General features: G+C 36.4%; 1 protein-coding gene across 1 annotated transcript in view; it reads right to left on the bottom strand.

Moving 5' to 3' along the window:
- The window catches only part of LRRIQ3 (leucine rich repeats and IQ motif containing 3), a 96,684-nt gene that overhangs the window by 35,827 nt on the left and 36,198 nt on the right, over positions 1-24,659 (bottom strand). The window contains exons 5-6 of the mRNA XM_070403378.1: positions 22,336-22,492; positions 2,168-2,288 (exon numbers count right to left, since the gene is read on the bottom strand). Coding sequence (XP_070259479.1) covers positions 2,168-2,288; positions 22,336-22,492 — 278 coding nt within the window. The remainder of the gene's footprint in view (positions 1-2,167; positions 2,289-22,335; positions 22,493-24,659) is intronic.

The raw sequence follows: 24,659 nt of genomic DNA on the forward strand, positions 1-24,659 counted from the left end.
CTAAGAAGAAAAAGTATTTCTCATGTTATATGACTTTGAATATATGCTAATAGGTACCATTTGGTAAAATGAATTAATAGAAAGATGCAATGCCCCTATTTAAAAATTAACAGAAAATATTACCTAGTGAAAGAAAAGTAGTTTTTAACACTGAATTGATAAAATCTCATGCCAGAAAATAATAATAATCTTTTCAAGCAAAATTAGTACAATTTCTATTTGCTTTTAAAATTAAGCATTTTTAAAGCAAGTATAAGATAATTTGCTGTTAGTTACATGAAAAAATATGAGGAAAATGTTATTTTTACTTGAATTCTTCTAAGGATTCAAGAAAAGTAAGATACTTTTCAACTCCCATAGTTTTAACCAGATATATTAAAAATAAATATGAAACTATAGAATTTTATATAAATGGGTGGTTGTACAATATTTAAAATAACACAGGGAATGACAGAGTGTATCAGATTTCATAAATTCGAGAGCTTAGTCTAAGACAACCATATGCTCATGCATGTGATTTAATAATTACATAGCAATACATTTACAGTATTCAGCAGGCATCATGGTTAAATAGAAAGGGCACTAGACTTTGGATGAGGAAACAGAGCCTGGAAATAGCACTAGCAGAAAAAAAGAAATAATAAATATTAGAAGGAGAAATAAAATGGAATTATAAAAAAAAAGAAAAGAAACGAAAACAAGATTTGGTTCTTCAAAAATATAAACAAGATAAACAAGTTTAGCTATAAAGACCAAGAAAAAAAAGAGATGATGGTTGCACAACAATATGAATGTACTTAAAGGACAGTTAAAATTTGTTAAAGTGGTAAGTTTTTGTCATACATGTTTTAGCATAAAATTAATACAAGAGAAACACCTAGAGCTGATTAATATTTTCAGATTAAAAAGCCACAATAAATTAAATGAAAAGAATATCCACCTTAGGTAACAAACAAATATGAGACAAATCACTGTGAAATTTCAGAACAGCTGTTATAAAGAGAAAATGCTAAAAAGTTTGTCAGATGGGGAAAATAATATACATGTTCATATACAACAAACTGAGAACTAAATGGCAATATACATCTCAAAGGTAACAGTGGAAGCTAGAAAAAAATAAATAAAGCAATAAAAAAATTCAGAAGGAAGTTCTACACAGTCAAATCATCAACCAAGTGCAAGTGAAGCATAAAGACATGTTTTAACTTTCAGGCTTTAAAAAATTTACCTCCCACATATAATTTCTCAATAAACTAATGAGGAATACATTGTATTAAAATAATAAAATAAATCAAGAAAGAAAAAGATGTAGAATCTTGGAAACAAGGGTCCCAACACAGCATAGATAAATACATTCTTGAGATCACAGTTGAAGAAATGATAGCCTTTAACATCAGCTTTAGTCAGTAAGAACTTTTGAAGAATTCTGCAAAATGAAAGGCTAAAGTAGAAATATCTTGAAAAAATATTTAATGCACTTGGGGATAGCAGGGGTATGAGATTTCCAAGCAAGTTAAAATAACTGTATAATGAAGCAAATATAATCCTAATACAGTGGGGCCTTTACTTATGAGTTTAATTCATTCCGTGACAGAGCTCGTAACTCAAATTACTCGTATGTCAAATCATTAAAGTGAACGAGTGGGACACATGATGCTGGGCTGATGTTATGACGTTCACTGTGACATTCGCTGTGCCACCTAGCGGTGGGGTATCTGAAGCTGGCTCGTAACCCGAATTTTAGCTCACAACTCAAAGCAAAAAATCGGCCGAGAGACAGCTCATACCTCGAAAAACTCGTTAGTCGGGACACTCGTAAATCAAGGCCCCACTGTATATTGTGTGGGGCTCAGCTGTAATGTTTACACAGTCATAAAAATTAAAACATTAAGTATTAGTTAACCCCCAAATAGTGATAATATAATTCTATTGGAATAATAGAGGAGGAGCATGTAAGCATGTGTATTAGGAAGGATTTATAACTGTATAATCTGAATATTTGTAAAATGTTAAATGAGATATGGATATTTTATCTAGAATACTCAGCTTGAATTTCATGGAATCTTATATTTATAGGTCAAATTAACATGTCCAATTTCTGAAAAATTTAATTACTCTTCTTCAAAATCTACTCTTCAAATATAATTTAAAAATTCATATAACTAACCTTTTTGAATGAGATGTCTTGATTTTTTGCCAATATCTTTTTTCTTTAATTCCGATAAAGGAGAGGAAATATGTTTTTTCTGTTTATTCAAACTTATTAAATCAACAGGAGAAAGTATAGTCTGTGGAAGCAAAATAAAAGCAATGACACCAATGATAATCTCATATTTATTTTAGACTTCTCCAAGAATTCTCACTTGTTAAACATCATCATTGATTTTCATTTTAAAACAACAACAAAAACCTGTGAGACAAGCCAGAGTTAGGAAAGGTGAAAAGAACTCCATTGTGTGTTATTCTGATTAATTATTTTTCCATTAAGAGTTCATGACAGTGCTCTAAGAGACATTAAACAAAAGGGGGACATTTCAGGAGGATGGCATAATTAAAGGAACTAAGGGGGAGAAGAAATAAGGAATAAATAGAGAAGTGTTAAGTGTTTAGTGCTGCCCAGAAAGCCTAAAGGAAAATTCAGAGTAAGAAAGATGATGAAAAATTACTTCACAGAACACTAAAAAGTAGTAACAAAGAAAGAGAGAGAAATTGGACAAGAATTATCACAAGTCTTAAAAGAACAAATGGATCAGATATGTGTGGAAGGAATAGATATTGAAAGGAGCTTCACAGAGAATGGGCCACTCTCAGATGTAAACTGGGCAATGTCTGTAAAGTGGGTGGAAATGTTTTAATAACTAATACTGTGCTATGCCTTTTTCACAGTCCATCCAGGAGTGATACAGAGGATCTATGAGGTCAAGAACCCAGGTTCTTTAAAAATTTGTCATCTCTACCTTACTGCATCTCCAAGGCTTCTATACTCAATGTTGACTCTGGAGTCAAAATAGCTACTAGAGCTCCAAACACAATGTGTGTATCTCAGTCAGCAATATGGAGAAAAGGGTGAATGATAAAACACAGGCCATGTGTCTTAAGAAACTTTCCCCCAGGTCCTTTCAAATAACTTTAGTTTATTTCTCATTGATCACCCATAACTACGAAGGAGAGTATAAGAAATACAGCCTTTTGCTAGGTACTTTGCTGCCTGAAGTAAAACTAAGTATCTCTTACAAAAAAAAAAATACAAAGACAGATATTGGTAGGCAATCAGTAACAGACTGCCACAGAAAAAAATAAGAATCTTGGGAGGGGATATACATTTGTATTTTGAAAAACCTTTCTATTATGCTTTCCTTGACTAGAACCACTGTCTTAATTATAAAGACTCTAAATATATATCTTCAAGTAAATCTCCTTTGTGAGATGTTTGTTTCTGTATATTTGTGTGTGGAATACTTGTATAGTGCTTATCATTTGTCATTGTTTCAAACCTCTGTACAAATATTAATTTATGTCATACTCATAACAATTCATATTAATCTATGTCATGCTCATACTCATTTATGTCATACTCATGAGCTATGCTCATTCACCTAGAAAATGTCATAGACATCTTATATTCAAGAAAACTGAAGTCATATTTTTCCTTTAAACCTACTATTACTTCTTGTTTTGGTGACTAGCACCACCTTCATCCATTGAGAGGAAATTCACATAAACTCTCTAATATGTGATAGCTGGCAGAATTTTGAAATAGAGAACTCATTATCATATCTATCTTGACCTATCCACTTGTGCAAATGTCCTTATTCCACAATTTAACAGAGACACTTGAATATGTGTCTTGGTCCCCTGTATTTACAATTTTCTGCCCAAATCCCTATACCATATAATAAATATATATTTAAATAAATATCCTTGAGTTTCTATATTTTAAATTTTATATGTGTTCTCTAATTTTTTATTGAAAATGATTTGTTTTGATGTGATGACTCACTGTGCAGGAATTTTTGAATGCTCATGACAGATACAAACTGGTCTTAGAATAAATCTCAGTTTTTGTTTTTCACTAAAGATTTTTTTGCTAATCAATTCTTACATTTACATGACAAATATACTTTTTGATAGAAAAACAAATAAGTAGGTACTTTTGAGCTCATGTATTCTTTTTATAGTTAGATTTTCTTACAGCTGCCAAGAATAATTGTAATATAATACACAACATCAATACTACCAAAATATGACTTTTAATAATGTTGCTTCTATTTTCATCTGGGTTCAAATCTTTCCATTAAACAAAGTAGGACCAAAAATGTAGACAACTGTTTTGCAACCAAATCTGTAACAACCAATTGCAAATGCTTTTCAACCTTAAATTTACCTATCAATTCTATTCTTAACTCTTCAAGTTATGTCATCATTCTTTTGTTTTCTTACTTCTAGGCATTTTCCTCTATTTTGGCAATCTCTTTGTCTGCCCCTCCTAACAATATAATTCATCAAAAATCTTTGCCATTCTACCTTTTAAATGTATTTCAAATCTGTTAACTTCTCTCTATTTTCATTTTACTTCTTCTAATCTAAACTATAATAACCCCTTCCAACCATAAATAGCCTTCTGTTGGTCTCAGTCTTCACCCTGGCTTTCACAAGACATTTATTAAAAGGTACATCTGATTATGTTTCTCTTTCACTTTAAATCCTCTGATGGCTGCCCAAGGTGCTCAGTCTTTACTAAAAGCTACAAAACACACACACACACACACACACACACACATACACACACACACACAAAACAAAAAAACAGCAAAATACAGTCCTTGACCATACAGCCAAACTAATCTCATTGCTATTAGACTTTGTGTATTATACTCCCAGCACACTGTATTTCATTCAATCCTTGAACCCAACTCAAATTAAACAAGATATTGCATGCCTAAGTACCTTGTGCAAGCTCTTCTCACTGCCTAGGCCACTCTCCTTCCTATGCTTTGCATGGCTAACTTCCTATGGTTCAGATCTTAACTGTAAATATTAGCTCCTCAGAAAAACTTTCTGTGACAATCTTGTAAAAAGTAGGCTTCCTCCTACAATTCTCTATCTCAAGCACACTATTTATGTAGGTTATAATTTCAAATAGAGAGAATACAATGCTAGCTCAAGGATAATAACTAATACTAGCTAGATAAAGGGCATGAGGAAGTTTCAGAGCATACAGGTTTCTTTGAAAATCTCTCCAAAAATGTATTTATTACAATGCCATTCTACTCACAATACTATTTTTCCTAATACATGTATTACCTTGTATAATAGTTAACATATTATATAGTGACTAGAGGCCCAGTGCACAAAAATTTGTGCACTGGCAGGGGGGGTGTCCCTCAGCCCCACTTGTGCCCTCTCACAGTCTGGGACCCCTCAGGAGATAACGACCTGCTGGCTTAGGCCTGCTCCCGGGTGGCAAAGGGCAGGCCCAATACCTAGGTGCCTGCCCCGCAGCCCCTGGTCGGGCTCAGAGCAGGGCGGATCGGGAGGTTGCGATGCCACACCCAGTCACACTAAGGGTAGGGCTGATTGGGGGGTTGGGGCACTGCCCCCTGTCACACTCAAAGCAGGGTCGATGGGGAGATTGCGGGGCCACCCCTTCATGCACAGAGCAGGGCGGATGAGGGGGTTGTGGTGCCACTCCTGTCACATACAGAGCCGGCCAATCAGGGGGTTGGGAGCTGCCCCCTGTCACACTCAGGGCAGGGCTGAAGGGGAGGTTGCGGCTCTACCCCGTCACACACAGAGCAGGGCCAATCAGGGGGTTGGGGAGCTCCCCCCTATCAGGCACAGAGCAGGGCCGATCAGGGGGTTGGGGCGCCTTCCCCTGTTATGAAGAGAACAGGGTGGATAGGGAGGTTGTGGCCCCGCCCCCTGTCACACACAGAGCCGCAAGGTGATCAGGGGGTTTGGGCGCTGCCCCCTGTCATGCTGCTCCAGGGGCCAGAAGGCCTTGCTGCTCTGCTGATCCCGGTGCTGGGAGGTCTCGCAGCTCCGCTTGACACTGGGGCAGTGAAGCCTTGCTGTTCCGCTGATCCCGGTGCTAGGATGCCTCGCTGCTCTGCTGATCCCAGGTGCTGGGAGGTCTCACAGCTCCGCTGATCCCAGGCTGGGAGGTCTCCCGGCTCCACTGATCCCAGTGCTGGGAGGCATATTACCCTTTTACTATATAGGATAGAGACCTGGTGCACGGGTGGGGGCCGACTGGTTTGCCCTGAAGGGTGTTCCGGATCAGGGTGGGGGGTCCCGCTTGGGTGCCTGGCCAGCCTGGATGAGGGGATGATGGCTGTTTGCAGCTGGTCACAACCCCTTTAGGGTGGGGGTCCCCACTGGGGTGCCTGGCCAGTCTGGGTAAGGGGCTGAGGGCCATTTTCAGGCTGGCAGGTGACTGAAGCTCCCAACCCCTCTTTTTTTTTCTTTTTTTTTTTATTCTGGGATTTATTTACCTTTTATGGCTGTCAGTGGAACTGGGAGCAGGCTTTAGCTCTGAGGCTCGGCTCCAGCTCTGAGGCCTCGGCTGCTGGAAGCAGGTATCTGGGCTTTGTTTAGCTTCTATAATTGAAACACTGTTGCAACTCCAGCTCTGAGGCCCGGCTGGCTGAAAGCAGGTTTCTGGGGATTGTTTAGCTTCTATAATTGCAACATTGTTTCTTAGACTGCAGCTCAGAGGCCGGCAGTGGCAGGCTGGGAACCTTGGCTTCCTCCATCACTGGAGCAAACAAGCCTCCTGTTCGCTTCAGCTGCATGGCTGTCGGCCACCATCTTGGTTGGCAGATAATTTGCATATCACCCTGATTAGCCAATGGGAAGCGTGTCAGAGGTATGGTTAATTACCATGTTTGTCTAATATTAGATAGGATAATTGAGAATCATTCTGTACTGGTTTACTTAAAAATCACACTTTAAAAATAGTATAACAAACTCTACATAATAAATATTTTGTTTAGAACTGTCAAAGTGCTAGTGTATTCTACCTTATATCATAGTTAAGAACATTTCTCACCCAAAGAAGAAATTATACTGTTGGAGTACTGGGAGTATGTTTACTTATCTCAATATCCCTGCACCACTTTGAATTCTCAACCTCTGTTGGCAGTACCAACTCACAAATGACAGCAATAAAAATATTTATTTGTTTGAAGTTTTATTAGGTTATTCAACAAATATGTATTGAGTGCTAACTAGTATATCCATAACTATGCTAGGCATTGGCACAAAGTTATTATTTTGTGAATATTTAAATCCTATACTTCTCAAAATATTTCATAATTTAATGACTTATCCTCTATGTGGATGTGAAAAAGATGAAAAGCAAGAGAAAGACATTGAGACTGAAAAAACCACAGTAGAAAGCACAGGCTGAATGCTACACACACTCATGATAAAACTATGTATTTTTATTAAACCACATGTATTAACTCAATTGGTTAAAATAAAAGTTTACAATGCTGCTCAAGTAATCCCCAAATGACACAAGTTCACATGATGACGTAAAATTTAATGATGGGCAATTAAACAGAGATTTCTAAAGGAAAAAAATTACTTTTTTTAAGAGTAAAATGTATACCCCAAGAATCTATTTTTCTAAACATATTTGAACACTGTCTGATATTTATGAACTGAGGAGAAAAGAGCAACAGATAGGGACAGCCAACAGTTTACTAACGTTTAGGTTCATCTTCTATACCTTAAACATTTCCAGCATTATAGAGACTTTATACATTTTAAATTTGGGTTTAGAATCTGAGGAGGGGTTATATTTACAATTGAAAACATTTCAATAAATTAACATAGAAAACATATTTTTAAGGTAAAACATTATAATCAACTTAAATATGCTTTGTAAACTTATGTTGACAAACTATCAAATTGACTCAATGTTTTCTAAAATTGAAGTTATAGCCTCCTGCAACTCATTTTTGAAGTTCAGAATATTTGTAAATGCTGCTTTGTATAAGCTTTTGTTGCAATACTAAGGATTAAAATGACTATTTCAAATGCATATAACTATTCTCCCCTCCCCCCAATGCTAGAGCAAAAGGTGAATTATTTAATGGGTGGATTATGTAATAGATGAATGATGTGATAAACAACATACATGTATATATAGTATACATACACATACTCAGGGAATATATATTTATAGGCTTAGTAAATTGCTAGCACTGACCATATTAGCCAGCCCACAAATTATTCAGTGCAAATCTCAATTTGTGTGACTTCACAGTGTATTTGGCACCATTTCTTTAACAACCTCAGCCTTACTGTCTTATCGGAAATATATCAGCCATAATACAAATGTTTATTATTTACATGAAGTCCAATATTCCTATGGCTGGATAAAATGACTCAAAATGGTAGTTTACCAGGACCTCCAAAGATACAAACAGCCTTATGTTAGGTTCTTAAGCTATTAAAGGAGGAATTGTCTGAATCCTTGTATTTTATTAAACAAAGACTTAAATATAAGGACATGCCTGCAATTTACTATGAGTCTCTCTGATCTTCCTAGGTGAATACTGTCAGCAAAAATCCATGCCTAGATGGAATATCTCTAAAACTAACTTAAGTAGACCAGAGAGCAGCAATGTGATTTCATAGTTAATATTTTCTAAGACACAGTACCTAAATTTATTTTGAGAAAATTCAGTCCTATCAATTTCTAAAACACAAACCTTTGTCATTCAAAGCTTAGAATTATTGAAATACATTGAAATAGCCATAGCCACTCTCTCTTACCTGGAACAAATAAAAATTTGTTCTAAGTAAGTGGTAAAGAATGGTCATTTTATTGTTTTTGTTATCTTTGTTATTAGAAAAAAAAGAGAGCTTAAAAGGTTTTGCATTAGCTGTCTGTGCAAAGCAAATTTTAGATGGTACATTTCACTGGATTTAAAAAATAGTAATATTAGCTCTCTTGTATGAGCAAGTAAATAATTTCATGAACATTGTTATACAAGTTTCAAATTGCTAAAATATGCTGGCTTGGATGAACTAAGTGTATTTCTCTTTTCAACTTTACACTTATCTTGTGTGTACAGCTGATATCCCTAGTGTCCAATCTGAGTACAGGCTTTCATCCTGCTGTCCAGGGAATGATGGGCACAATTCCTTTTGACACTGATGAGAGGTGAATACATAAATCCAGCCCACTTCAGTGAAAATGGACCCATAATTTTTTTTTACCCTGAAGAAAAATACAGTAATAAAGTTTAAAGATGGGAAAAAATACAGTCAAACTCTTGAGGTGTACCATTAGTTAATGATAGTCAGCAAACATTACATTTTGCCTTGAGGACAGTAAGTTCCAGATTTGCATTTAGGTGCTCATGAATTCTAATAATCGTGGATTTCTATATGATAGCAAGAAACCTAAAAGCACGAATGATAGGTTTTTCACATTTCAGTGAACTCAAAAGTTGAAAATAAAAGAGAAAGGTATGCGTTTTACATATTTTCTTCTACCTCTATTCTCCACTAAGATCTTTCTTGCAAAATGAGTATATGCATTTCCTATAAATATTTAGAAATTGAGAATATACACTATTTCCAACATAAAGACTGCACCAATTTTAAAAAGTGTGTATCTTGTATAAAACTTTAATGGTGTCTCTGAACTAGTATTTTCAAGATTACATCAGCATTTCTAAGATTTGGGGAGAAAATTACTTGGCATAGTGTATAAGAACAATTACCCTTATATAAAAATATCCTACCACTAATAGTAGCTAAAGAAACATGCTATGAAAAATTAAGGCTATGCAGCACAACATTTTTATTTTCTTAATAACCATGTAATTATTTATGATTAATTGACCTACATAATTCATTATTAGTCTGTTTATACCATTAGCCTCTAGCATTTCTGAGATTATAAATTTTATAATAATGGCCATAGTATCTATTAACCCCTCTACCTTCTCTAGTAACCTCTTTACCTTTTCTATTTTTTAGGGTGTTCTGAGTTCTAGTGTAACAATACTGGCAAGAAAATCCATTTTATTTACATAGTTCATAACTTTGTAAGATCCTCTTACACTCTTTGCATGTTATTTTTAATCTATGGTCTTTAGAAGAATACCTTAATTCTTCTCTTCCCACATATAAAAATCTCAATAATAATCATAATAATTCTGTTAGCTATCTTTTCATAGAATCACAGTAGATTAATATTTTCAGAAAAGAACTCCATGAGTTATAAATTATAATGCAAAATAACCTTATAATTTGGAGTATATTTATTGTGAATGCAATAAATATTATTTTAAATCAATATTTTGTTGAATGCCTCCTATGTGCATATCACTGTGCTAGGTAAAAGGTGTCAAAAACAAATAAAATACAACCTGCTATAAAGTGGCTTCTATTTCTACAGTAAAAACCATTCATATAAAACAGCTACCTTCAAAGGAAGTAGGACATAAATAAATTTAAATAGAAACAAATACCAGAAAAGTATTAGCAGCAATATTCTAATTAATTAGAGAAATTAATTTCTCTGAATATTAAAAGAGAACAAGTTTTTGTTCTGAGTCTCATCAGTGACTTTATCCTTTTAGTTAATGCTGCGAATTGAAGCAAAGAAGGAAACAGATAATGAGGTATAATGCTGGAAATAATCTCATTCATAAACAAAAGGAAGTAAAGATCAGATTCAGGAAGGAGGTTTGGGGCTGGGCATTAGGTGAATGAACAAAGGCATTTTAGTGTCTATTTTGAGATGGATATTGTCTGATGGCATAATTGTTGAAAGAAGGTAATGTGCTGGAATGCAGGTGCATTGGAGGGAGGACCCATAGCAGTGCTTTTTGATCTTATTATCCCTATCTATGAAAAAGATTCAATGCTCTCAAATAATAGCTGATTCATAGTAGCCAAGTTCAAATATAGTTATTTTTCCCGAGCTTAATCCTACTACTGGAATCTCTCACGATATGCAGCAATGGTTCTCTTCTGAAGGAAGAGCTGTTTGTAAGATATAATACTCTATTTCTGAAGTCATATTTTCCTTCCTCTGGAGCTACTAAATCTCCAAGATAAAACTCTATTCTACTTCCCATTCTAGGGCCTAAAGTTGGAGACAATAAGCCGCTCCAGACCAGTACTTACTGTCCTGATCACTTCCAACTGACCCCCACTGATGGCCTGCTCATCCCCAACTGGCCTCCCTGCTGGTCTGCTTACCCCCAATGGCCCCACCCCCCATCAGCCTGATCACCCACAACTGCCGTCCCATCCTGGCCTGATCACCCACAACTGCCCTCCCCTCTTTGCCTCTAACCGCCTCTACCTTGGCCCCGCCACCATGGCTTTGTCCAGTAGAATGTCTGGAAGGTCTCCTGGAAAGTTTCCCAGTCTAATTAGCATATTACCCTTTTATTAGTATAGATAGAGGTCTGGTGCACGGGTGAGGGCCAGCTGGTTTGCCCTGAAGAGTGTCCCGGATCAGGGTGGGGGTCCCCACTGGGGTGCCTGGCCAGCCTGGGTGAGGGGCTGATGGTCATTTTCAGGCTGACCACGCCCCCCGATGACCCAAGCTCCCAGCCTCTCCTTTTTTTCTTTTTTTTTTTTCAGCGCCTCCTTGAGCAGAGGCCAGGGCGGGCTGGAAGCAGGTATCTGGGATTTATTTGTCTTCTATAATTGAAACTTTGTAGCCTTGAGCGGAGCCCAGGGCTGGCCAGGGGAGGCAAGAAGCTTGGCTTCCTCCATCGCCAGGGGCAACCCAAGCCTCCTGCTCACTCCAGCTCCGTGGCCGCCGCCATCTTAGTTGGGTTAATTTGCATACTTGCTCCTAATTGGCTGGTAGGTGTAGCGGAGTGGTGGAGTGATGGTTAATTTGCATGTTTCTCTTTATTAGTGTAGATGGAAAACATGGGGCAAACAAGTAAGAATAAACAAGGAACCTGAAGAGAAAGGTAAAAATACTAAACAAGCTGATATGTATTGTTTATAAAATATTAAGAAAAAAAACATTGAAAAGGTAAACTGAAACAAAATTTTAAGGGGCCCATAAATTACTGAAATCTATAGCCTTTATTATTATCATTCATCTAGACTCTGGAAACCTTCCTACATTCTCTTGTCATCTGTCCATAATATTTCACTACCTGGAAAACTTTAGGCTAATGGATGTAAGATTCTACACTTTACTTTCCCCTTTATATTATAATTAAAACAATTAAATAATCATCCTAACATCTGGTTCTCCACCATCTTATACAAAAGTTTGAATAACAAATGTAACTTAATTCTAAATAATATAATATGCATAAATGCACTATATTAAATGCACACTTTTTCATATCAAATAATAGTTTAAAAATTAGTATGTCCATTAACAGCCCTATCCAACTTCAGTTTCCACAATTCCTCTCACAAATCTGTTAGTATAGTTAGGATAATGTCTTTTCCATTTATACATGTACCAAGCTAATTCTCACCTTCATAGCTTTGGTCAAGAAGTTTTTTTATGTTTGTTTTGTTTTGTGTGGTGTTTATTTTGTGTGTGTGTGTGTGTGTGTGTGTGTACTTTTAATTTTACTTTTGATCTTTTATTTTTTGACTTTCAATTATTTGTATGTTTGACTGCACACATGGTGCTTACATATATAGATATATTGGTCACTATTCTAGTACCTCAGCTAAATCAGAAATTCCTAAAGAATAAAATATTCCACTCACTCTTGATTTGCTCATAGTATGCTGAAGTAAGAAGAGCACTGAAATTAGAGTGTATGTATAAACATATGTAAGTATATATCTATTGCCTAAAAGTATACAGGTAAAGCGGATTTTGTGATGATAAAGGCCATGAAATGTACTCTATAACACATGGTCTATCAGTGATATAAAACAATGTTCTGGTTGGGAGCATGTGGGAGGCAATCAATCAATGTGTCTCTCTTACATGTCTCTCTCTCTCTTTCTCTTCCTCTCACTCTCTCTCTCCCCCTCCTCCTGCTGCCTCCCTCCCTGCCTGCCACTCTCTCTAAAAATCAATGGAAGAAATATCCTTGGGTGAGGATTAACCAAAAAAAGATATTGTGTTTGATTAAATAGACACAAGAAGAATATTATATAGAAAGATGTTAAAAAGATGGCAATATAATTAACATATAGCAAATTTATATCCCCATTGTAACTCCCAATTTCTATATCTGAGTTTTAAGTAATTTAATTTTCCTTTATTCACCTCAAAGCACAAAGTATTTGTGGAGTATTATTATAAGCACATTACACTTCCTAACCCTTTATCTTTCCAGATGTGTTATGCTATTATGTAAATCCTCTACTCAATGTTCTTTTTCTAGTGATCTCTCATTTGACCTTGACAACCCCACAGTTTTGTATCTAAGAGTATGTATTAATCTACATCTCCCTTCTGCTTTTCAAAACTAATTCTACAATTGCTTGGTTTCAAATCCATCTTATCCACACCTATGGAGCTAAGCATAATAAATGGTGTCCCAGGTTGGTTTTTCCAGGAAGGAGATATCAAAACATAGTTAAGTGCACAAAAGGTTTATTTGGGAAGTACACACGTTATAGGAAAATGGAGGAATAAGAGTAAGCAGGGAGAGTCAAAGTTTCTGCCAACCAACCACCAACCCTGAAGCCAAGGCTGTCTATCTGAGAGTCCCACACTGCGCAGAAGTGGCCAGGTCCTTGTAACTCTGCCTTAATCAGGAATTGAGGGAGGGCGCCTAGAGAATAGTGTGACCTCAACTTGACAGCAGAGGTGGACCCTAAAAAAACTTAACAGTTGAAGTTGTCAGCTAACTGCATTCCTTTCATCTGAGCATCTATAAATGGTAACTAATACTATCCTTGTCTGCTTCTGTCCTAGGTTTATTCATCTAGCTCCACGTCTTCTCCATTTAGCCTCAGTAAAATCTTTTATTAAAGGAAACAGTCTCTATTTTATTTTTCCTGTCAGTGAGGAACATATGGCCTGAAACCTAGAAAGCACATAATAAATACCTGTAAAACTTTATTAGATGGCTAAGTTTAGCCCTTTTTGCATTGCTGAGGTCATTAAGCAACAGCTGTAGTTCTAAGCCATCATTATTGCTTCTAAGGATCGCTAAAAAAGGCTGAATTAAACACAAATTAAATTATCCTTAGCTCTGGTAGCCCTAGTATCTGCCCTTATAAACTCTTCTGGTAAGTATCTCATACTTCTACCTGACATTAAAAGCCACTACTTCCCAAAAGTCTTAATATTCAGGATAACTCCAATTTCTTTCATGATCCCCTTTAGAGGTAGAAAACAGACTAATCTGAATTTGAATTTGTATACTCCTTGCAATTCCACACTTTATATAATCAGTCCCTACCCAGTGAACGTTTTTCAGTGCTTTCCCTGCCCCTACAAGTTTCAGCATAGAACTTGCTTGACTTCAATTTTTAAGGCCTTAGAGCAGTGGTTCTCAACCTTGGCTGCACATTAGAATCACCTGGGAATCTTTTTAAAATTCTGATTTCTGGGCCTCATCCTCCGGAAATACTGTTTCTTTGTTACTAATGTTGTGGCCCCACCCCATAACAAAGAAACAGAATTTCTGGAGGATGAGGCCCAGAAATCAGGATTTTAAAAAGATTCCCAGGTGATTCTAATGTGCAGTCAAGGTTGAGAACCACTGCCTTCGAGTTTGTAACAGTGCTACGAACAGTCTATGTATTTAAAAAAATACCCATCTGAAATGAACTGCAATGATGATGGGGCCCCAAAATGACTGTCAGAGAACAAGAAACGGCAATTTTTAGAGAAGATATAAGCACTTTGTTACAAAGCTTCTTTCTTAGAATTATATAAGCTAAAACAACATCCCAGAAGCTCATTGATAATAAAGGTCTGTTTCCAGTATAAGGAAGGACTCTCACTTCACAAAACAATAAAATTTTAAAAATTTAAAGTATTTATCCATAATTTTCTTTTTAACAATTCACAATAAAATGAGGTGACTCATTCCACATCTCCTGAGTTTGATATAAGATCAATGTTCTCAATCAACCTTAGTATCATTTACTGTTAAATTAAAGAGGGCAAAAGTAGATTCAATATTTTGTGGTTTGCAAATGGAGCTGATTATTCTTTCCCCTTCCTCCATATTTACCTGAACTTAAAGTAGGTACAAAAAAAAACTGCTTCAAATATGATTAGGTACTTGGATTTAGAAAATTAGGGCCACCTGGCACTGCCATGCAAGCTGTGCTCTGCACAACTCGAGGGAATGACTTCCACATAGACCTCGATGTAAACGCACTGGTGCCCTGTGCAATGCAGGGGCCCAGAGTAAGGAGAATCTTTCTCTTTCCTCTGCTACTCACGTAGACAATGTGATAAATCATCTCATTTTTCTATAGTCAAAAGAAAACTAAACTTCACCAAAGAAGATACACATATAAAAATATGTCATTGGGGAATTTCAAATTAAAGCATCAATAAGATACTATTACACACCTCTTAGACTCACTAAAATCCACAACACTGACAACACCTAGTGCCAGTGAAGATATGGAGGAATAGAAACTTCCATGCATTACTGGGGGGGAATGCAAAATGGTACAGCAACTTTAGAAGAAATTTTTTATTTAAACAAACAAACATGTTCTTACCATATGATCCAGCATTCATGTTCCCTTGTCTTTACCCCTCCCCCAATAAAAAATGTTATGTCCACACAAACACTTCACAAAGATATGTACAGCAACTTTGTTCATAATTGCCAACACTTGGAAGTAACCAAGATATCCTACAATAGGTAGATGAATAAATAAACTGTAGTACTGAGAGGAGTTAGAAACAGGGTTAGGCAGACTGGGTAAGCGGGGGAAGAAGAAGAAAGTACAGACATAAGTGCAGGGCTGAGCAGGGTCGAGCTCCAAACTGCAAGGATGTTTACCTTGCAGGAGCAGACTGTTATAGGATTTCAGGGCAGGAGGAAGAGGGAAACTGAGACAGAAAAATTAAAACAAGGCCAAACAGTGCGGGCAATTTACAGCCCGCTTGTAACCAGCAAACCTATTATCTTCCTCAGCCAAGGCCACAGAGCAAATGGTTAAAAAACCTCCCTCATGAGCGAATGCAGGAAGGCAGGTGGAAAGGGGAAAGGGAAAAAAAGGTCGTTTTACTCCTTAAGCAGAGAATCCAGCAGTCTCAAGGATTGGCAAGATAAAGTTGCCAGGTACTTTTCATGAATTCTGGAAAGCCACAACAAAGTAAAAAAGGAACCTGGAGAATTAATCCCATACCAAAATAGTCAGAGGAATTTTGAATTCTATGGACAGGAGGGTGTATGATGCCTCTGACCCCCACTCAACTTGATCTTCAGATTACCTGAGAACCCGTCTGCGCTTCACGAGCCAGATATATATGTTTGCTTGCTTTGCTTTTGCTTTTTCAATAAAGGTGCATGTTTAATTGCTTTTAATAAATTGGCTTTTCCCAAGGCAGTCAGGGTCTCATATAAACTCATTTATATGAGAAGACAAGGATAGAGGTTGGGGACAGCCCTCTTTCACTGACTCAGGGGGCTGTCCCTTCTGGTAACACCTCTCTGGTGTCAGTGAGAGGTGCCTGTAATAGTAGCAATGAAATACAATTTAGTGCTCAAAAATAATGAGCTACTAAGCCATACAAGGGCATGGAGGAAACTTAAATACATATTACTAAGTGAAAGATGTCAATCTTAAAAGGCTACAAACTATATGATTCCAACTATATGACATTCTGGAAAAGGAAAATCTATAAAAAACAGTAAAAGAATTATTGGTTGCTAAGAGGTAGGGGGAGGGAGGGATGACTATGAAGAGCACAGAGGATTTTTAAGGCAATAAATTTATTCTGTATGATACTCTCTAATGGGAGATACATGTCATTATATATTTGTCACAACTCATAGACTATACAAGTCAAGAGTAAACCCTAATGTAAACTATGGACTTTTGGAGATAATGATTGGTTAATATAGGTTCATAGATTATAGCAAATGCATCACTGCATGAAAGGTTGTGCATGTGTGGGACAGGGAATACATGGGAACTCTGTCTTTCCACTAATTTTGCTATGAACCTGAAAGTACTCTAAAAACATAATATTTATCTATAATAATAAAAGGGTAATATGCTAATTAGACTGGACAACCTTCCAGACGAAGCTGCGGCAGCGGGGGCCGAACCCCTTGCAAGAATTTTGTACATTGGGCTTCTAGTTAACTATAAAAAAGAGAACTGATTATGTGAACTATGATACAAAATAGAGGTTCCTGAAAGCAATATTTCCATATTTATGTTATAAATAATGCAGGTATAATCTTTTTATCCACAATGAAATATCTTTCTTTTATTATGTAAATAAAACATGATTTCTGATTAGAAAAAAAGAAAAACTATCAGAAAAAAAGGAATAATTACCTAACATTCTGACACTTAAATAGCACTATGAAAATCTTGATAACAATGCTCTCATGTATTTTCCATGCATAAGTATTATAATTTAAAAGTTAGTTATATTTTTGAACCTTTATCAAAAATTATAATATAGTAAAAGACCAAAAGTTCATCAGGTTTAAAAAATAAATCTATAAACCTTCAGGAAAATATATTTAGTAATAATTAATGGAAAGGGTTCACAGGAGAATTATATTTGAGAAAAAATTATTTTGTTTTACAAAAAACATGACAAGATTTTAGTAATGAGAAAAATGAATCTTTGGAAGGAAAAAAAAATCAATAAACTATTCTAGAATTAAACCAAATCAACAGTTCTAAAGCAAGTCTTACCTTAGTATAGGTAACTGCCATATTAGATTATATCTGGTGTTTCCAGGAACTATGCAATGCCATAAAGAAATGCAAGATGTAAACACTCAATGTGTTAGAAGTGGTGCCAAGTAAGAGATCCCTTCCACAGAAATAGGATTGGATTGCTCTACTGATCCCTTTCCTCATTTTGCTGATGACTAGGGAGAACATATGCACTCTCTCCAGAAGTGTTAAGACCAAGGATGTGATGGTTCCTGACCAGCACTCTTTCTTAAGTCTTTCATGCTTTCTTTTCCTTCCTAACAAAATATGACTAAACCAGCTTAAGGAAGTATCAGATAAGAGGGTGCGGGTGGGTGGAAAGGGAACAATTAAGCTGCCTCAGAGATAAATATATGGCAGATTGCTTTCCCCTCTGAATCTCTTTCATTTTGGCTCCAGTGGGTGTGACTTTTTTTCATAAAATATCCCTTATAAAATTCATGGTTGCAATTTAGGAAATAATAAAAAGAGACTATTCAAGCTAACAAAGAATAGATAAAAAAGAATATCTCATAGTCTAGCCCAGACTACTAAAAAATTGCAATGAAATTTTAGGCCAAAGCCCCAGTTAGTAACTGCTTTGTTTGCTATTATTCCTTGTACATATCTTTTCCTTGGTATCCTTTGAGAAAAAGGGTTGACTATGCCAAAGCAGATTTATAATAATCTTGGGTGTCCCAGCAAAATCAATAATAATCTAGATTTAGTTTCCAGATTTTCCTGAAAGCCATTATAATAATATACAAGTTTCCCTAAAATGTAGAATTATGGCAGTCGAATTATCACCATAATTCCAATATTTAAAAAAATGTTTCTAGTGATTATTTCAGATCCTTAATTTCTTCCATTCTGACCAAGTTTTTCACAGATTCCTTCCTCTTGGCTCCTGACTTTCGGTTTTGTATCTCATTTAAAGTTTATTCTTGCACCATGAACTCTGGTGTTTCTGTGAACTTCTGGCTTTGAAGCACATTTATTGAATGAATGCAACTTGAACTCACTCCTCTGGCTCTTTCCATGAATACTAAGGGCCCAGTGCATGAATTCACGCACCTAGAAAGGAACTGTGGGCTGCGAGGCTGTGGTGGGCACAGGCAGGTCTCGGCCCTCCTCTGTGCCCCCACCCAGCCCCTCCTGCCGCGTCCCCTAGCCCCCTATCTGCTGGCAGCCCTGCTCCTGCTACCGCTGCTCCCACACGCTGACGGTGCTGGCCCTGCTCACACCCACTGAAGGCGTGGAGCAATTGGGGCTGGCACCATCAGTGGGTGCGAGAGGCGGCTGCTGCCCCAATCACCCCTCAGGAGCAGGGGGAGGTGGAGAAGCCCTCTGGGGCTATCAAGGCTGATAGCCACAACTCGCACCCACTGAGGGTGCCGATTGGAACTGGCGCTGGGCGCTGGCAGTGGGTGTGAGCGGCGACTCCAGCACCAGCAGTGGGTGCGAGCAAGGCCATCACTGGCAGCGGGTCTGAGTGATGGCTGCCGGCCCCAATTCCCCCTCAGGAGCAGGGGGAGGTGAAGAAGCCCTGAGGGGCAATCGAGGCCGGCGCCAGGCACCAGCAATGGTTGCGAGTGGCGGCTCTGGTGCTGGCAGCGGGTGCAAGCGGGGCCGGCGCCGGCAGCAGGTGCAAGCGCCTAGTGGGACCATGGCACGCAGAAGCAAAGAATTTTCAGTATTCATCAAAGGCTCTTCCCATGACAGCGACTGGCGCCCCACCTTGGTTTGGCGCCTCTGCTCACCTGCTCCACCATCCCGCTGTGGCCAATGACCACCATGTTCCACACTTTGCTGCCTGCTGCCAATGCCCACCATGTTCCACGTGCGCCCCCTGGTGGTCAGCGCACGTCATAGCGACCGGTTGTTTGGTTCTGCAGTTCAGTCTATTTGCATATTAGGGATATATATATATATATATATATATATATATATGAAGTTGTAAACCCTTTAGACACAACCCTTCATCCCAAAATAGAAGCAGATTCAGCCATTGATCACTTTTACTAAATACTAAAACTTGAATTCAGTTCTTGACTAATCTTTTCATTACTTTGATAAGGCCATCTTTTGTAAAATGAACTCCTAATGTTAAATGGCAATACTTTCTCACCTCCTCCCTTTTACCTACTCCCTAACTCAATGTTCTTGGATCCTAGGTTCTCTTAAGCACTGTAGGGTATCAATTGTCTCACTATAGTTTTTAATAAACCAAGCTCCAAGTCACTAAAGACTAGATATATGAGCAGTAAAAACAGTTAAAGAATAACTAAGTGAGCTAAAGAAGAGGGTACAAATAAATCCAGCAGAAGATGGAACAAAAATTTTATACAAAATATTCAGAGATGAATCTTGTAATTAAAATTCATTTCAATTACTTTAAGAAATTGAGCTGAAGATAACTTCTATAATGTTCTATGAATGATAGCTACACACTATGAAAAAGCATACAACAATGTATATATTTATAAAATATAAATAAATAGTTGTTAATAAAAATGACATTAATAATGATGTGGTTAGCATCAATAACACCAATGAACTTTCTCAAAGCAATTAATATTCATAACATTCAAAACACTTCTAAATCCCAATATATAATGATATATTCTATATAACTACATAGATATTATATAAAATAACCTTTGTAATATGAATATTTTACTCCTATTGATGCCCATAATAGTCACTTGCCATAACATAACCAAGATCTATGTATATGGATATATAAATTATGGATATGTGTATATGGATATATATATATCTCTGTATATGAGTATTTCTAAATATATATATATGTGTGTGTGTATATATATATATATATATATATACATATACACACACACATATACACATTTATACACACTAATATATCTATATATAAAGAGGTAATATGCAAATTAGGCAAGGACAGCATAATGGTCATGACCAGCTCAGGAGGAGGCTGTATCAGGATAGCTCAGGAGGAGCTGTATGCGCAGATGGGCAGGAGGGGATTGCGTGCCGCCCCCAGCGTGCCTCCCCCAGCCCCAGCGGACACACACCAGGGGAGGGAGTGTGCTCCGAGTGGCCACGGTGCGGCTTGGAGCATGCCCCCGGTGGGTGGTGGTGGCAGTTGAAGCAAAGCAGCCCAGGTCTCAGGTGCCTGGCAGCGGCCAGAGCACGGGTCCTGGGTGCTGGAGGAAAGCCAGTGCCGGCAGCCAGGGGAAGGAAGGCCTATTCTTGCATGAATCTTCATGCATTGGGCCTCTAGTATCTATCTATCTATCTATCTATCTATCTATCTATCTATCCATCCATCCAAATTGGTTATCAGCATATCCAAATTGGTTACATTATTCAGTAAAAGACTCCTCTGTTTAAAACATATAGAAAGCAAGTGTCATGCCTAAAATCAGTAAATTTATATTCTACATAGAGGCCCAAAAGACATTTCACATGAACTTTATAGTTTAATAAAGCATATTATCATCTGGAGTAAATTAATATAGTTGGCACTGAATGCTCATGAGGAAAAGTTTTGAGTAGGATGCTTTTGCCTTTTAAAACTATGTTTCTATTCAATGAATAATTTGTGAGATTTAAGGGCTTGAGGATATCTCTGTGCTATATTTAGAACACATGTCCTCAATTACATTGCAATCAAACTAATGGCAGTCTGGACCTTTTTGTAGACCCTCCTAATAATGTTAGTATAATAGAAATATTTGTAGCTCAGGCTACTCAGGAAAAGTCCACATATAAAAATGTTATCACAAACACAGTGCTTTACAAATAATAAAAAGTTCATTTTTGTTAATTATACTACAATATCGTCTTCATTTCTACCATTACCTAATGTCCAAGTCAAAACAAAATGCATAAACTCTGGTGTCAGAAGACCTGAAGATAAGTCCCAGCAATGTTACTTAACTGTGTAGGTTGGTAAATTAACTAACTCCTCTGACATAGTTTTCCTGTTTATAAAAATGAGATAAAAATATCTAACTTACAGTGTTGTGAAAAATAAATTACATATTACATGCAAAATATCTAGCGCAGTGCCTGGTACACAGCAGGCACTCAATAAATATGTTTCCTTTTATTTCCACTGTGTCCTCAAAGCAGTACATAATTTAGCATCATGTAGTGAATTAATATTATGCCATATGTGGAATTACCAGCCTTTAATAAACTAAATATAAATGTTTTAAACTACTAAGAAGTAATTTTATACTACTATTAATATCTATTTATAATTCACAAGAGAAAAAACATATATACATACATAAAGCATAAATTATAAAATGGTCGTGATAAGAGTAATTAATATATCACAAAATTATATTTGTACTACATTATTATATGACTTTTTTCACATCAAGAAAATCACAAGTAGAATATTAACATTATGATACAATATATTTTTCCTTAAAATGTTACAAAAATTATAATTATAGTATCTTAAATAAAAATATTTCAAAAAAAGTAATTAATTCGACTTACATGTTTCTTTCGTGCAAGCTTTCCTGTTATATTTGTTTCAGGCTTAATAATGAGATCCTTAAAAATCATATCTTCATATTTTTTGTGTTTGTAAGCCCATTTTGTTTTACATTCACTAATAAATTTTTCTTGAGGTTTTTTATATGAAAAATAGTGGCTGAATAATAAAGGGGGAAAGTAGTCATTTAGTATTTTGACCAAAAAAAAAAAAAGAAGGAAAATACATCTTAGAAAACATGGTGGTAAATTTAATGTAATATTTATTTTAATAATACATTATACTACTTAGGTACTAAAGTTTGTCCATCAATATTCATCATGTGATAAATGAGTGATGAGAAATATGTGGTGATTTGAATCCACAAGCAATTCTATACTTATATCTGACTCTGCATTTTATAACATAACTAGAGGCCCGATGCACGAAATTCGTGCAAGAGCTGGCCCTCGCAGCCATGGCTGCCTTGGCCCTCACCGCCCCTGCTGCCTTGCAGCCTCACCCCCCACCCACTGATCATTCTGAAAGGTCCTCCAGAAGGTCGTTCCACTGTCTAATTAGCATATTAGCTCTATTATATAGTATGGCAGAAAGAACATGACTAAATTATCTAGAAAAATATAAGGTAACCTATCTTTATTTTTCCTTTCCAGTGAAGAAGTTATTTTTATTTCCATCTAGGGAAATTACTGTAGAGTAGCTGTGTTCAACAGAATATAATGTAAGCCACAAAATAATTTTAAATTTTCTGTAAGTCCTACTTAAAAAAGGTTGAAAGAAATAAGTGAAGCTAACTTTAATATTATGTTTTATGTAACCCAATATATTTGAAATATTACCTGATAAATGGATTAAACAAACTAATATCACACTTAGTAGTGATGTTTTTGAATGTTATAAAACTTTCAGCCTTTCGCAAGTTTTTCTCTGATCCCAGAAGAGCTCTTCTTAGCTGTCTTTTCTCCTGGTTCTCTTTGGTCAACTTCAAGATGGTTTACAGTTCTCTTAACTATGTATAATATAATTATACTTGCTCTCTACTTGCTGAGAACACTGGTGATCAGAGCTCTACTATTTTCTACCTGTTGCAGCTGGGTGAGAGCTTCCGCCCTACAAGTGAGGGCTGAGAAGAGGAGGAAAGCCCAAGACCTCTTAGCTACTCTTGCCTAGATTAGATTTTCTAAGATATTTTTCAAGTTACTTTTTTAAAGGGTCAGGCTATGGAGAAATTTCTCAAAATATTGTTGAAAACCATAGAGAAATCAGCTGGCAATTAGTGGAGGCTAATAATAGTTGTGATATCAAAGATTTCAAACAGCTTAACAGAGAAATCAGAGAAAGAGATAGTCAAAGAGAGCCCTGCTACAACCACTATCACCCCAAGGGCGACTGCACAGGCCAAGGGTGTGTACGCTAAGGAGCAGTATCACAGGCTGCTCAATGAGGGGGAAATAGACGTCACTAAAATAGTCCACCTAGTCATGAAATAAATTAACAAGCAAAAACGAGTCCTGGGTGAAGAGATCAGTATCCAGAGTTGTTGCACTATACTATCTAAAATGTCCAGTTTTCAACAAAAAAACTATGACAGGCAAAGAAAGACAAAAGTGTAAACTAGACAGATAAAAAGAGCAGGCCTTTGGAACTGCTTTTGAAAGGGAACAGATGACAGACAAAACAGATAAAGGCTTCAAAGCAGCTATTAAAAATATGCTTAAAGGAAATAAATCTTAAGTAAAGAGAGGTATAACAATGATATCTTCTCAAATACAGATTATCAATAAAGACACAGAAATTACTAAAAAAGAACCAAATGAAAATTCTGAGATTAAAAAGTATAATAACTGAAAATGTTTGCTCAACTAGTTCAACAGCATATTTTAATTGGTAGAAAAAAATCAGAAATCTTGAAAACATTGATAAAAATTATGCTGACAGAGAGAAAAAATATTGAAGACAAGTGACTAGACCCACAAAGAAATTTGCAGTATCATTAGGTCCACCAACATAGGAATAATAAAAGAAGAGAGAAGAAAATAAAAATATATATTAGAACTAATGTCTAAAACTGTCTGGAATCTAAAGAAAACATTAATCTATAAATCTAAGGGCTCAACAAATTATAAAATGAATAAGTGCAAAGATCCACATTCAGACACCTCATAGTAAAACTATTAAAATCCAAAAACAAAAAAAGGAAATTTTGAAAAGAGCAAAAGAAAAATGACTAGTTCTTAGTTATTCTATTAAATGCGATAATCAGATCCAATTATTAAAGCTTCAGTTCCAGCAAGATCTCCTAAAAGTATTCTCTGACATTTCATAA

Source organism: Myotis yumanensis, unplaced genomic scaffold (assembly GCF_028538775.1).
Source record: "Myotis yumanensis isolate MYYU_CA2020_CCGP unplaced genomic scaffold, mMyoYum1.0.hap1 SCAF_2, whole genome shotgun sequence".
Taxonomy (NCBI): domain Eukaryota; kingdom Metazoa; phylum Chordata; class Mammalia; order Chiroptera; family Vespertilionidae; genus Myotis; species Myotis yumanensis.